This window comes from Trachymyrmex cornetzi, unplaced genomic scaffold (genome assembly GCF_001594075.2).
Source record: "Trachymyrmex cornetzi isolate Tcor2-1 unplaced genomic scaffold, Tcor1.1 scaffold148, whole genome shotgun sequence".
NCBI classification, from domain to species: domain Eukaryota; kingdom Metazoa; phylum Arthropoda; class Insecta; order Hymenoptera; family Formicidae; genus Trachymyrmex; species Trachymyrmex cornetzi.
This window is the reverse complement of record NW_017296070.1, coordinates 401315-417375: the sequence shown is the minus strand read 5'-3', so window position 1 is coordinate 417375 and position 16061 is coordinate 401315. Positions and strand designations below refer to the sequence as shown.

Here is a 16061-nt window from a genome sequence, read left to right as displayed (position 1 = left end):
CCGCCGCCACCACCACCGCCGCCACCACCGCCACCGCCACTACCGTCGGCTTCAGCATCACTGCATCCGTCCTCACCCTCGGCGACGACGCCCTCGACTTCCTCCTGCCGCCGCTTCGCCGTCGCCATCTCCGCCGCGTGCTTCTTCCGCCACTTCGTCCGCCGATTTTGGAACCATACCTGGAAATCCGGAAACGGACTCGTGTTAACAGGTCCATGATTAAAACGTGATTTTAATTTTTCCGATGCATTCGTTAAGTTCAAGCCCAATTTCGCCAATCTCCGACAATTATAATTTAAAATGCTTATTGAATATTCATTGTAGTTTTATATTAATAGTAAAGCGATAAATGTAAAATAAGGTAAAAAGACTGGGTCAAACTGTATTCTTAAATCATATGTACCTAATATAAAAACTAAATACTTCAATGTATCGTGTAACAAAGTATATCAAATGTTTCCGAATCTTAACAATCATTTCGTCATAATAATCAATTAATGCCAATAATTCTTCCCTATTACAAAAAGATTCTAATTTCATAATACCATAGTTTTTTTGAATACTAGTTTTTTTTTGGAAATTTCATCTCTTATATTCAGCTGAGTTATAAATAACAAATATAATTAGAAATAACGACGAGATAGTCTTCTAAACTTACACAAGTACGTTAATTCGATTTTCGAAGAACAGATTAACCCCCAAAATAAAAATCATCGCGAAGCAACCCTTCGATTCGAATCGGTCGAGAATTATTATTAAAATAGTTGACTCTCGACGTCTTTAACATCGCCCACCCGCGGAGTCCATTCGACCTTTCTCGATTAATACGCTAGCCTCGACTCTAGCGGGCGTCTATAACATTTGAATTAACGGGCAAAGGTCCCGGAGAAAATTCATCGGCAACTGGCCTCCCGCGGGGACCGGAGGGGGTTGGAAACGGCGCTAACTTAAGGTGCCCCTCTGCACCTATAAAGCTCGAGATACACAGTAGGAGTCTGTGTCCCCGCAACAATGTATTTAATTAACGTAACGGGTGTCAGGGGAGCACGGGGGAGCTTCACCGTAGCGCGATTGCACCCACAAACCACCCCCGATCCATGCCAGCGTGTGGCCCCCGCTAAACTCCTCCCTCTTCCTCTTCGCCCTCGTCCTCCTTCCTCCGGCCACCCCGTCGCCGCCACCGCCGCTCTTCCGTATCCAACCCCAATCCGCAGGCTTGTTCAATGGCCGCCAAGTCGAGAGCTTAAATTAAAGATATAAGCGTCCTGGCGAGCAAGCGCGGGCGCGAAGCGGTAAACGAATTAAAAAGTAAACGGCCGGCCGTAAAAGTTAATGGTTGTTCGGATGAAAATTAAAATACTCGAGGAATTAAGATAACGGAGAGGCAGGCGAATGGACAATCTGCAGGGATTGACTGCAGGCAAATGTCGGACGTAAAAAAGCAGTTTGGCCCGGCAACGAAAGTCCAATTTATATTTCATGTTGGTCTTCATAAAAAAAGAAGAGAGAGAGAGAGAGAGAGAGAGATAGAGGAAGGAACAAAGGGTAAAAGAAAGTGAGATACGCGAAAAGAAGATTAGGTGGCGCATTCAGGTTGTCGTTAAGTCGCTTATCCTTAATTATAATTTTTTAAAGAATTTTTCTTGATTTCTAGTATTAAATTTTTTAAATACTTAATTCTTTTTAAAGATTCCTTATCCTTTTCTCTTTTTCCGAGATGAAACACAAATATTCGATAAATATTTTCAATTAATCAGAGAAAGAAAATATTTTTTTTTGGTGGATGCCAAGACTTAAGATTAATAATGCATTGATTTCTCGAATAATGATATTGATATAATGTTGCTTACTCGAAATACATAAATATTCCACAGAAAATAATAGATGCTTGGACGCGAGTTTGCCTACGTATGATTGCGATTTCGCGATCGTGATAAACAAGCTATTTCCGTCTGCGAGGATTCGCAATTTCAGAGATATCGTTCAATGGATCGGAGAAACTGAGGACAATCAAAATTGATGCTAAGTTTACCGAACTCCCCTCGGGATCGTGCGAGCCGACCTAGTTTCTCTCTATTAGTACCGACCCTGTTTACTTTGCTAAAACAAACTTTAAAGACGATAAAGTACTTAGTTAAGCCCTTAATAAATTCAAATGCGATGTCCTATTTTTCTAGAATCGCGGATTGTATTTTATTAGGTAAAGATTTATCACGTCCTTCTTTTCCAGATAAGAATGTTTTTCTCTTTGTTAATTGCTAAATGCATGGTTTATCAAACTTACTTTTATCAAGATTATTGTTTGTAAAACCGATTAAAAAATTTGCCGGTTTAAACAAAATTACCCAAATTTTGTTCATCAAAGATGCATTTTTAATAAAATAGGGAAGACCGGGGCTTGTGTTGGTTTTTTCACAATTTCGAAATTAGATTTTTTAAATAATTTAATTATTATAATTAAAATATACCGATATGATAGAAAGAACCTCTCTCTAAATTTTCATATCAGTAATGGTTATATACACGGACTGTATAGTTTCTTTGTGATAAATGAAATATGAACATACTACATTGTAGTCAATTTGTCTCGATATATGGGGTAATATCATCACGGTGTGGTATATCACGGTGTAAATTGCTTTTGATAAACTTTATATTAAATTAACAAAAACGTAATAAAAAGTAATAGAAACAAATCTCGGATAGTAGATATATAGATAGTTTTTAATAAATATTGCATCTTTCAAAGTTATTTTGTAATGGTCAGTAAAATGTTGTTACAGAAAAACAAATATAAATTATTTTAGTTCTAGTTAGTAATTATGTTATTTTAATATAGAAATATTAAATATAAAACATTTTGTCAGAGTTAAGGTGTAATTGAATGTTCACATGTGCGGTACAACAAGTCAACCTAACCTTTTCTTACACTATATGAGCCATGTACTCTACTATTCATACGCACTGACTTTTCTGATTTTTATCATTTTATTATAAAAAATTACCATTGTTACTTAAAATAAAGTGTCGTATATACTAACAGACATTTATTTTAACTATTAATACGTCACTTATATTTGCTTTCTCAAGCCAAAGGACAGTAATATGAAATTATGAAGTGCTAAAAAATTTACTTTTCTCTTGAATCAAATTTTTCCCTTTTTTTATTAATATATATTTGATTTAAATGAAGCTTAGGGAAAAATATCTATGATATAAGAGAAATATTTTACAATAACTGTTCTCCATTGTTTCTTTCGTCATAGATACATAAACGAAAACAAAGCCAACTTGCCTCTTATGCCAACGAGTCTCGGTCTCTTCTATCATTTACGTGATTTTAATATTTTTGTTTTTATATTGTCTAATTAATTAGCTATTATATGACAAGGAAAATTTCTATAAGCAGTATAACTTTGAAAAATGGGGCGGACAATTCGCAATTCGATCTTTCTCGATGGAACGATGAAAAACCGATTTGGGAGTTTAGCCGCAAAGCCTTCCCTATCGTTATTCTTTAAATCGTCGCGACTGATACAGTGCGAAAATGTAAATGCAAAGAAAGTCCTGACCGGGATCCATCCATCTTGTTTTTGAACGCATTAGTCACGCGCACGTTGCGAGACGGGGGCGGAGAAACAGCGGTTGTCGTTCTCTCTTCCCCCTCGACGCCGTCGTTGCGCGTCGCCTCACAACTGTTCGATTTATTAAATCAGGATTATCTAAGCCCATTACTTTGTCCCGTCGAGAGCTAGATACAAAACCGCATTTGTAACTCGCGTAAAGCCCTTAGGGCGGGCCCGCAGAGAGCGGCACTGATTTCCGCGGTCGTCCACCTACCCTTTCCCTCCCTTCGTTCGTAGCAGATAATACCGATAGCATCTGATCTCGCCGTTGATATCGCCGCTGGGACAATTTATTATGCGAAAGATTACGTCCGTGTGACTCAGTTCTCACCCTCGAGGGGGGTGACAAAATTCGCGCGAGTAACTTCTCAAATCAAAACTATATGATAAGGCCATTGCGAATCTATAATTATCTAGATAAATGCTATGACCCAAACGCATAAATCTTATTCTTGATCTAACTGTTTAAATATACATATGATAAAGTAGTTGTAAAAATTTATTTTATTTTTATTATATTTTAATTGCTTAGTAAAAATAGATTTTTATGTTTTCTGCTAATATAAAGAAAAAATTGTGCTACTTTGAGAATGTTTTTTATTACAATAACGATTTTCTTTATTAGAGCAACTCTCTTTAGAATTATCTTATTAGGCGTCAATATTTCAAACATTTTTTTAATAATATAAAAACGTTTCTTTCGAAAACAAGAGTTGTATCAATAAAAGCATTCTTTAAACGTCGTGAAGAAACATAATTTTCGTACGAGTGACGGTTGATTCTGTGAGATGTAACTATGTAGTGATAATAAAAAGACAATAGAGAAAGACATGCACAAATACCGAGAGGGTAAAACGTAGCAAGGAAAAAAGAAGATTGTCAAAGACAGACACGCAAAAGGAGATGGAACGGAACGGTCGAGAAAAAAGCAAGGAGTGTAAATTAACGCAAAACCTAGGTGTAGGTGGAAATCGGAGAAGAAAAGAGAAAGAGAGAAACGACTGACAAGGTGGGATATCCCGTTGGGGGAGAAACGAGAGAGGATCAAGTTAGGGGCCTTAAGGGGTGGCACAGAGATTACGAGAGAAAGAGAGAAGGAGAAATGGAAGAACTGTGTATGCATAGGAACGGATTTCGATGTAAATGCGTGGAAAGGAAAGGAAACTGCGGATTGCAGTTACAGATTATTCTCCGTCTTTCCCTCCTTACCTTCCTCTCTCTTCTTCTTTTTCTCTCTTTCTCACTCTCACTTATCCAAAGCCGCGTATATTCCAAGATGCCATTGGCGCAGCTCTGATAGTTCTAATCAGTTTTTCCTTCTGCTTTCCACAGGAAAGAGATAGTACGAAGACATATGTAGATCTTTCGTTGCCATTTGCAAAACATACTTTGTATTAAAATACAAATAAGTTATAAACAATATAAAAAATTATATTTGTACGAATCTGTAAAATAACATCGGCTATTATATCAAGCTATTATTACTAAGAACTAACAATAAGTACGATAAAAAGATATTTATAAAATATATTTTTTTATATTTATAGGAATAATTTATACCTAGATGTGTAAAAAAGGATTAGTTATTCATATTACAAATTAACATAAAAGTTATACTGAGTTGTTATTAAGTAAGTATGAATTATAATTGAGTCGAAGGCAAAATGGCATCTTTAGTAAATGACAATTTAATGATTTCTCGTTCGTGGGAAGCAGATCGCGCTGAAATGGAGCACTTAGTGTTCTCGAGGATTTTCGGTAACGCTGATTGCCAAAAAGTCAATTAATCGGAAGCGCTGCCAGAAATACGGCGGAACTTCCGTTCCGTACGATTGAATTACGTCGTGTATTAAGAGAACGACGGTGCGGAACGGTGTACGCAAGTGAAATATATTTTTCTAATTAAAAATAAAAGGAAAGGAGGAAAAAGGAATCGTATTTTCTGTCTCTACTGTATTTGGAATGAATTATTTTCAATGGCTTGGCACGCTTCTCCACTAGTTACACTACTAGCACACGCATTGCATATAGAATAACCATTTTCAATACTTTTGCCAATAACCCAAATGGATACATTACAACCAATCTTTTTTACTACTACTTGCATTTAATCCTCTCCGTAACTTCCTATATTTTTCCTATAATTAAGCACACAGTGGTACTTAGTAAATTAAAAACTAAATAGATCAAAAATATTTGTATCAGTACTTTAGATTCATGTACTTTTTTGCTTACAAACGCGACAAAATTTTTTCTAATTTATTGACGTTACAATTTATTATTTCATATAAATAATATACTTTGAAAATAATGCATAAAATATTTCAATTTATAAATATTTTTAAATAAATTCTCTCTTACAAATTTTTGTAAATTCTTAATTTTCTTCATAAAATTTTTAGTTATCAGCAACAATCTCCAGTTATTTTTATTTCGTTATTTAGAATTTATATGAAATGTATAATATAACAAATATTACAAATTCTGTCATGTATTTAAAAAAATAATATTGATGAGTACGATGTTATAGAAATTGATATTCGCGTATCAGTCAAATTTTCCATCACGGAGAATTCGTTCGTTTTTAAATAGCACGTACGATTAATCCGCGATCGATCCTGCCGTCCGTTGAGATACGCGAGATCTACCACCAACGTCGTCGTCGCGTCGACGAACGTAACTCCCGTAACTTTTTCCAAAATCCATATCCGCGTCTGGCGCGTAAAAAAGGTGCACCGGAGCTTAAAAATTTATCGGCGATCCGATGAAAGCGTACCCTTTGAATAATAAGTGATTCGACCAATGATGCGGAAAACCTTCGAGTAAATGTCACACATGACTCCGCACGCGTCGTTAAGCATTACCGCGGCCCCGCGCGTTTAGCAGAATTTTATCCTTGTAACCCCTTTCCTCTCGTCTTTCGTTCGCGGGTTTCGCGATGCGTCTTATGGCCTTTGAATTTCAATAATTGCATTACATGTATGAAGTATATTATTCTATAAACGGTGAAAATAAACATGCTCAATGATTACCTGTATGATTATCTACAGTCACATTATTGAGAAAATAATAAATTATCTGCGTCAAGAATTTATACGTACATTTTACAGATATCATAAATAATTTTTACGCAATAATTTTAGAATTTTTATGGATTTGATTGTCAAATCAATTAAAAAAAAGAAAATAATAATCTCAATCTCTTTTTCAATAAAACATTTTGATCAAAATTTAACAAATTTCGATTTTATAACGGTACGGCATTTAGCCAGTTTTGTTCGAAACTGATAAAATACATCGTAAGATAACGGAGAACGGTGGTTTTAATTTTTTGCAACGCGTTATACCGTGGTGGAAAAACCTGGCTTTTGTCTTTTGTCATGTTGATGCATGTGGTACGATAGTATAGCGAGAGACATATCCATGTGATGCAAACAAAACTATTGAGCCTCGACCGATGCCCTTTAACGCATTGACTGCCCGAGCTTCTTTTAGTATAAAATTTGCATTTACGCCATATGGCGTGACGCGACAGCCTATTTGTAACCCACCGACCGGGGTGGAGTAACGAGAGCTCCTAAATGCCATCAAACCGAGAGTGTTAACCGCTGCAGGCTCGATATTTGTGTCACATGTTATATTAGCTCTGTCGTAAGGCAGGTCGATGATGGCAAACGCTCTTTTCTGTCGACTTGTCAAAAATACAGAGTGAATAATTATGTGAACGATGATGACGGGATTATTTATGATTGACGTAAGTAATTGCACTTGTCCGTCTAACTGAAATTTTAATTTGTAAAGAGATATTTTAGAAAGATTTTGTTTGGATTTAATTTTATTTTTGTGGAAATCACATTAGACTTTTAAGATGAACGGAAAATATTATTCCTTTTATATGCAATTAATGAAACGACTCTTTATTTACCAATTCTGTTTTAATACAGAACTTTGTATTAATTTCTGTTAATATTAAATAAAATTTAACAAAGTAGTAAAGAAATGTAAATTGAACGAAATTAAAAATTATGTAAAATCAACAAGTTTTTCAAAATTTATTCCAGATAGAGAAAACATAGAAAATAAAATGTAATAAAATATTTATTAATATATTATTTTTAGCTTCGTTCAATTTGCATTTCTTCATTCGTCTTGATAAGGATTGGATAAATGCGATATGCATATACTATATTTATGCGGAATCGAAGAAGGAAATTTTCTGGTCGCACACCCTCGAGCGATCCGAATCGCGCAAGGTGTCGCGAATCGCGGCACGCAGCCGCGATTTTGCGTCGTCAATCGGTTCGAAGTAATCACAAGACTCCACGATTCGCAATATTACAGAGTGCTTGGAACAGAACGTTTCTTCGAGTAATAAGTAACGCGAGCTCTTCGCGGGTATAGCCGGAAGAGGGAGAGGGAGAGCAGGTGGACGGGGGTAGTCGGACGACGGAGGGTAGTTGGCTTGCCGGCGATAATGCGCTCCTCTGTATTCCGTTGCCGTAGCGCTTCCCCATATCGATATGTTTCCTCTCTTCCCCCGGTTCCTCCCCCGCGACACCCCCCGACCGCCCATTTGGCCCCGTGCGGAGATCAAATGGCTTCACCGATTCGCGTTATCCCCAATATTCTATTTTTATTTCGGAATCAAATTTCGCGACGGCCGTCGCGATCCCGGTGTACTTTTACGATTCTCTCCTTCTCCCGGCGGGATGACGAGGAATCCTCCGCTCTTGGAAAACTCGTCGTAGCGATTCTATCTCGATATACGCCATTATAAAGTGAGTTATCAGATATAATAACAGCACTTTGAAATGTCGAATAAATATTGCTATGGTATAGTCGAAGTCATTAATGAATCTTCTTAACTCAATGCATAGAGCATACTTCTGCCCTCTTTCCATTTGCACGTGTTAATGTTACACTGTCAACATTCTCAGAGTTCAAGCACGAATCTCTGTATGCGAGAGTATTTTCCTGTTAGAGCAGCTGTTCTTAATTCTTCGAGATATATATTCTCCCGCTCGCCCTGCGCCTTAATAGAAAAGAACTGTTTCTCTTTTACGTTATATCATCCCCAATTGAGATGCTCCCTTATTAAAATACTCCCTGTTTAATTTCCACGCGACGTTCCGACGTTTAAAACGTAAAAAGAGTCAGTCTGTCAGTTTAAATACTGAAAAGATCTCATAACAAAAGTATTTTACTATAAGTATTTTTAACGAGGAGAAAATCGTGTTCTTTATTTGTAACATAGTATATAAGGTAAATGTCTCAGTAGCTGGACGTTAATATGGTCATAAATAATAGAATTTATAATATTAGAAAGGTTTTTAATATAAATTTGTATTCATTTGAAAACTCAAGACTTTCTTTAAGCAAGGAAAAATTATTTGAACCCACTTATAACAATTATCAATTAAAATATTTAAATAAGTAATAGAATGCATCAATGTACCAGTGGCCGGACAGCCAGTCAGACACTCGGATGTAATTGTCTCAGTTGTCCAACCATAATTAGAAAATTAATATTCTGACGGGAAATATTAATATAAATAAATGTTTAATGACAAAAGACAACTAATTCAAATTAATTTTTAAGGTAGAAAGAATTTGAGACTAATTAATTTAAATAAATAAAGTTTTGTGTAACTGTCCACAGTCACTGGGACCGGACATCCGGTCTAAACGCAACGCTTTATTTATTTAAGTTAATATTAGTCTCAAATACGCTTTTTAAAATGTAATATTAGTTTAATTGTAATCTTTAAATGCAATTAAATTATAATACAAAATATAATAATATAATAATAAAAAAGTACTTGAAATTAATAACAATACTAGGACGTTTACCTTAAATACGCCATTCGTGATATCAGAAAATTTATTCAGTGCATATAATTTTTTGTTTATTTCACTTGTAAAGTTCTGTCATTTCACGACTACAGGAATGATGCAGTAAAAGCATTCTTCACCGTCCAGAACAGTTGTTAACATCTTCTTTTAGCTGAAAATATTTATCGTTTGCTATCATCAATTTGTAGAAATAATGTAAATGCGATCGAAAATTTATGTTATTGTCTATCTTCTAGCGTCGTAAACGCCTGCTCAATCTCCTTCCAAAATCCTTTCAAAAGTGATTTTGCGTGTGTTAGAGAGATCGAGAGACCACCTAGGGGAATCTAACAATCGGCACCGTCATTGTGAAAAAAAATATAATAGAGGAACATCTATATACTGAGAAGAAAATATATCATATATTTAAATAAATATTAATTTGAATAGTGCCAACATTTATAATACTTAGAAATTAGAGTGAATAAATATTTACTTAATGAAAATAAATGATTGTTAAATCAAATTATTGTTTTTTGTACCAAACAAATATATTTTTATATTTAATAAATATTTAGTTGGTATTATTCAAATAAATGATTTATTAAAATTTAATAATTTTTTGTAGTGTATTTATGTGTAAGATGTAAGATCAAAAATTTAATTGGTTAATTCCTTTGCTAACTTAGGAACAAAAGTATCGTTTATCAGGTACATTATAATAAGATTTGTGTTCTCTCTTTTATCGTGTCTTGAAAAAGAAATCATGTTCTATAAAATCTGTCTATTATGAAATACAAACTGTCTCTATTGAGAGATTTTTCAGAGTAGCAGTTACTCCTGATTTATGTAAATTAAGTTTTTGCAAACGCGGAATGCAACTCTAATGTGAATTTCCGGGAACGTACGATGTGCGTGACATGTGTACCCGAAGGAACGGTATATGTTAACGCACAGTGCCGCTAATTTAAACAAGAAACGCATTATGTAGAATATCTTTAGACGTCTCGACATGAGCGGTCGACTGACTCGATGATGAACATCCGTTAAACTAAATGCATCGAAACAATCCTTGTGATATACAAAAAAAAACATTCCGTAATGATTCTTACGCATATATATATTTAAAAAATATATAAAAATAACGTTTGCATAAAACGTTAATTATATATAATTAACGATATAAAGTACATAAAAATGATAGAACACGCGAATATAAATATATATTTACGTAATGTTTTTAATTTTATCATAAAATATTATTGATTACTTATCAAGCATTTATATATTATTATCTGGCATTAATTAAAATATCAAAGTATGAATTAATATCATAATTTTATTACATCTCTTTCTTTCAACAAACTTTCTTTATTTTATTAAACTAAACATAATTACAAGTTGTTTCTAAACCTTTTCTTTTTCTTTTATACACTCTTTATTGCTCTATTATAAATCAACTTAAATAAATGCATGGATATACAAGCTTACATTTTTTATGTATTTTCTCGTTATATTAATAATATTTATTAGCGGTGCATGACATTATTGTATCGTCTCAAAAGTTAGCAAGAATGTCTCGCATGCAAAATGCAAAAATTGTCCAAGCACGGAATGACGAATTTTGAAAATAACTGACAGGGTGTAAGCGTCCATCAAAAAGCAATTATCGCGTGCATCGTCGCAAAAGCTACGTACGTCCGGTTTATCAAACGTCATCGACGCAGTCTCTCATCGCTGTGATAATCCAGCTTCCCGTACTATGTACAAGCGAGGGCATTACTTTCCTTGCTCCGGTATCGAAATATTGGTCCCCCGGAAAAGGTTCCTAATAATTTCCCAAGACCGGCCCATGCAATTACGCGGCCCATAAAACATAATGGCGTCTCGGGCGCCCGTGTATACACCCCGATATAATTCCGTGCCGGTGATCTCGACGAGATCGTTCCGCTGGCAGGGTTGAACGGAAGGAAGGGAAAGAGCGAGAGAAAGATGGATGAATGAATTGAGGGACATACGAGATGAACGGAGAGAGACGATCTGAGCAACAGCGGCCGGGAAGGTAGCTGGCAGGTTCGGTCGAAAAATAAAGTCGGTTTTATCGAGAGAGAGAGAGAGAGAGAGAGAGAGAGAGAGAGAGAGCGTGCGCGCGCGAAAAAGAGAGAGAAAGAGGAAAGAGAGCCAGGCTCGCCGAGAGGAGAGTCAAGCCGGTAGAATCGTGGGCATTATGGAGTCAAGTACATGTGGGCCAATTTCGAGGGTACGCTATGTGGTGTGGTGTGGTGTGGTGCAGTGCGATACGGCACACTGATGGTAGTGGGAGGTGAATGAAGGGTACGCCGCCTGCTGCCGTGATTTATCACGCCACGCCGCGCCGCGCCGCGTACATATACCGCCATGATGATACATGGCAGAGACGGAGAAGCGGGAGAGAAAGAGAGAGAGAGGGGAGAGGGAGAGAGAGGGGGGGGGGAGAGGGAGAGAGGGAGAGAGACCTTCCGCCTCGTACTAATTGACGTCATCGATATTGGTATCCGTCGACGAGCAGATTACTCCGCCGTAAACAACTCGGCTCACCGACCCCCTTCCCCTCCACAGTCACCAAACCTCGCCGGTCCCCTTTCGGTAGCCGCTGCCATGCACTGGACGGGGAACCACTTTGCCATCAGCATCACCATCACCACCATCGTATGGCATGAATAGGGATACACAGCAGCGCACGTTGTAAGGCTGTTGCAATCCCGCGTGTGCTGGTGACCCTATCCAGCGTTTGCCCTTTGGAGGAGCGAAGGGCCCGAGCCAGTTTGCGACGTGTAGTTTGATATCGTGTTTAATGTGTTGGGGATGCCGCTGTTTTCAATTAACTCGAAATGGTGCAGGATGTTTTGCTTAAAAGTAACGACGAAAAGAGGGGAAGTGTATGGTGAATCAGTTGATTGTGTGGTAAAAGTGATGATATGAATGTTCTCTAATGATAAAGTTGATAACGTGTAGTTGCTTTGACAATTTTATTACGATGGTTAACAACTAATTATTTTTAATACTTTTTAAATAATTATAAAGTCTTGTTTTTTCTTTTATGAAAGTCGAATCAGAAAATTTATTTTTTAAGATTTAAGATTTTAACTGCATAGGTATATCACATGATTTATATAAATCTTCTCCTAATGGTTGTGAGTTGAGATACATTACGCTTATTTTTACGTTATTTACTTAAATCATTCAGATATATAGAAAATATACAAAGTGACATAAAAACGAGAAGTTATTTTAATAGAAAATTTGGCGGCGAATTTATAATTTTTCTTCTTTTTTTAATGACATCTTTAAGTTTAAATCTGCAATCTACTCAAATAGGATCCGCGCAATTTAGACAACTATTAGACCGCACTATAGAGATAAAGGATCCCTTCCCTCAAACCAGCTCAACAAAGTTATAGTCTATCCAAACATTCCCATCCGTCGTATCCTCAATCGCCTCGATAAAGAGAGAGGCTGCAGAGATCACTGACTTTCCGTCGCGGCAATGAATCGCGACTACCACACCCTCGGCATCATCTGTACAGGAAAGTATCTCATCCCCCTGATTCACTGTCGATGCCATCGCTATACAATCCTGTCCGCTTCCTCTTTTTCTTTCTCACTACCCTCGCGCTGTCGCTCGCTTTCGCGCTCTTCATCGTCCTCGAAACCACCCTCTATCTCTCGTTTCTCTCGTAATACACGCTATGATATGAGAGAGATAGAGCTCGCCTAACAGGGGCGCCACGGTCTTTAACTCGCAAATGCCCCACGTTCACTTTGCCGTATTAGATTCTAATAGGGGGACACGCGCGATAGCTGAGGGGGTCATTCATGTTAAGAGCTCTTCGTCTCGTCGCGTCGCGTTGCGTCGCGTTGCACTTGACTTGTCTTAACTGAGTGTTTACGCGATTGTTCCTAATTAAATCATGCAACATCATTGCCAATTTTAACAACGAAAAATTATTATTCATTCGATTACGCATAATTATCGTTAAATGCGTGACGAAATTAAAGAATCTGTTTAAAAAAAATATGTAAATGATTTATTTATACAGATAAATATATCAAAAATTTGATGTGGAATTGCGAGGAATTAATAATGACACTAATTTTTTAAAATAAATATTCATAATTTAACTTAATTTTATTTTTTAATACGACATAAAAAATTTAAAGGGATTATAAATACGTCTTCGAGAAAAAAATCATTACATGTTAAAAATTAACAACATTTTTGGTAAAAATTTCTACATTTTAAAAATAGTTTCTCTACATTTTATAATAACAACTTTTGTCTATAGTAACTAAAAAGTAAAAGATGTAACGTTTTTACTCGCAGCTGTTGCGCACAAAAGATGCGCAAAATCTGAATTTATTTATTGAATAAAAACAGGATAATAAATGAATACTTTATAGTAAGTTTAACTGTAATAATGGTCTATTAATAGTAGATAATAACTGAGCAAATATCTACGTAAATTGTTCATTAAAATTGATTATATATATATATATATATATACATATATATATAAAAGTAAAAATGTTTTACTTGTTTCAAAAATTTTAATCTTGATTTGATTCAATTTGTATTGATGTAAGATTTTTGATTAACAAGTTTTGAATTGAGTACAAAGTAATACTTGCATTGACACAAATTCAATCAAAATCTTGATTTGATTGAATTTGATTTGAAGCAAGATTACAATATTTTTGCTTATATATGAGCATATTATGATTGATTTGAGAATAGTTTCTTTTTCTGTGTAGTAACTGGATGAATGTCTAAAAAACTGAATACATTTCTCTCTACCAAGGTTATTAATATTTATTAATTAAACAATATAATTTATCACGTTTTAAATCGATCGACAATTTTACCATAAAATAATAAAAATTTATAGATCTTTAGTGATTTCAATGTTACGTGTATTCATATATATAAGATATTATACATACGGAACACCTGTATCATTTATTAGCTCAGATTACGCATATACATCACCGGCAAATATTTCATCGCAAGAATTTATGTGAACGCCGACCGCGCGTATTACGGAGAGACGCTCCTTCCCGTGTCGTTCTGCAAGAAGGATATGGGAGTCACATTCGAGCAACGACGTTCGGTTGATCGAATATATTAACGTGCGGGCAATTTGTACAGCCTGACGGATATAACCCCGAGAACCATCGGTGGCAAAATGTATTCCGGGGATTACATCTCCCGAAATCCACCGTCGCGCGTCGTGCTATTAGGTGAACGAAAAAAAGAAAGAACACCGTGCTCTCGCGCGGCCATACGGACGCGGGCGTCGGTAAGGTATACGTTTCGATAATGAAAAAGTTATAAATCTGGAATTGTGAAATGGCGGGCCGGTATAAATCTTCATCGGGCAACGCTGCCAAATCCCTTCGTACCGCGTAAATCCCTTTCCAATATTGAAAAAAGTGATAGGTCCAGTATGTAATGATCCGGTATTACCCGAAACCGCGAGGGAGCGGTATCGATCTATCGTTGGTATTCCGTTCACATCGACCGCATCGTTCTCTACATCCTCTCGTGTATCCCAATTATAAGATATCACCCTCGAATAAAACAACCACGTGTACAGTCGCAATATCGCGCTGCGCGCGAGCGTAATTATATTTTCTTAAATTTAGATAGAAAAGCGACAGATTTATCGAAATTTTCCGTAGAAGCTTTTTTCTTTTTTTGTAACGAGACCTGCAATTTTTTCTTCTTCTATCAGCACAGATAATCTTATATTTTCTGAGAAGGTTGAAACATTAGGCCATGATTTTTTGCGTAGGGGTGAAACCACTATAGATGTCTAAAGCAACAGCTGTAATCCAGTCGAAATCACCATTTCCCCCCCCCCCTATTACATATATGTTACTGGAAAATTTCACAAGCGCCTTACTCATCCTTGAGAAACTTTAAAGGAATCGCACGATTCGGCGAGATAACGCGGAATTCATCGGGGGTGTTGATGTAAACAAGCCCTCCCCTGCTCTCGATCTTTTTTCCCAGTTAGTCGGTCGCGCAAAAGAGTACGCGGGTATATATTGTCGTAATATTTCGAAAAACGCGCCAGCACACCGAGATCCGAGGGCAATCTCGCCCTCGAAGATGGCATATACGCGGAGGTGAATCGCCTCTTCCCGAGGAAATCCGAGGTAATTGAATGCTAACCCTCCTCACCCCCGCAGCGCATCCCCTCGCCCGCACTCACTCCGCGCAACTCCTCGTCCACCCTCCGTGTCGCGTCCCTCGTTCATCCCTCTAACCACCCCAACCCGCGGGTTTCAGGGGGCGCCACGCTCGCACTCTCGCCCCCCCTTCGCCATCACTCACCGACACAGACTTGTAGCTTTCAATAAAAATGTAAATATGGCGGCGTAGAACGAGCCAATGACAGCGCTACATCGACGCCCGAGTCCGCGAGGGATAGACAGACAGAGTGAAAGAGAGAAAGAGAGAGACAGAGAAGGAGAGAAAGGGAAAACCCTGCCCTGCAGCAGGGGTTGAGGGTTTCCAAATGGGAAGCTGTCTCTCTTCCTCTCTTTTTCTCTTTCTCTCTC

General features: G+C 36.9%; 1 protein-coding gene across 1 annotated transcript in view; it reads right to left on the bottom strand.

Annotated features, from left to right (window-relative positions):
- Positions 1-16061, bottom strand: part of HGTX (HGTX homeodomain transcription factor) — a 43443-nt gene that overhangs the window by 976 nt on the left and 26406 nt on the right. The window contains exon 4 of the mRNA XM_018502625.1: positions 5-179. Coding sequence (XP_018358127.1) covers positions 5-179 — 175 coding nt within the window. The remainder of the gene's footprint in view (positions 1-4; positions 180-16061) is intronic.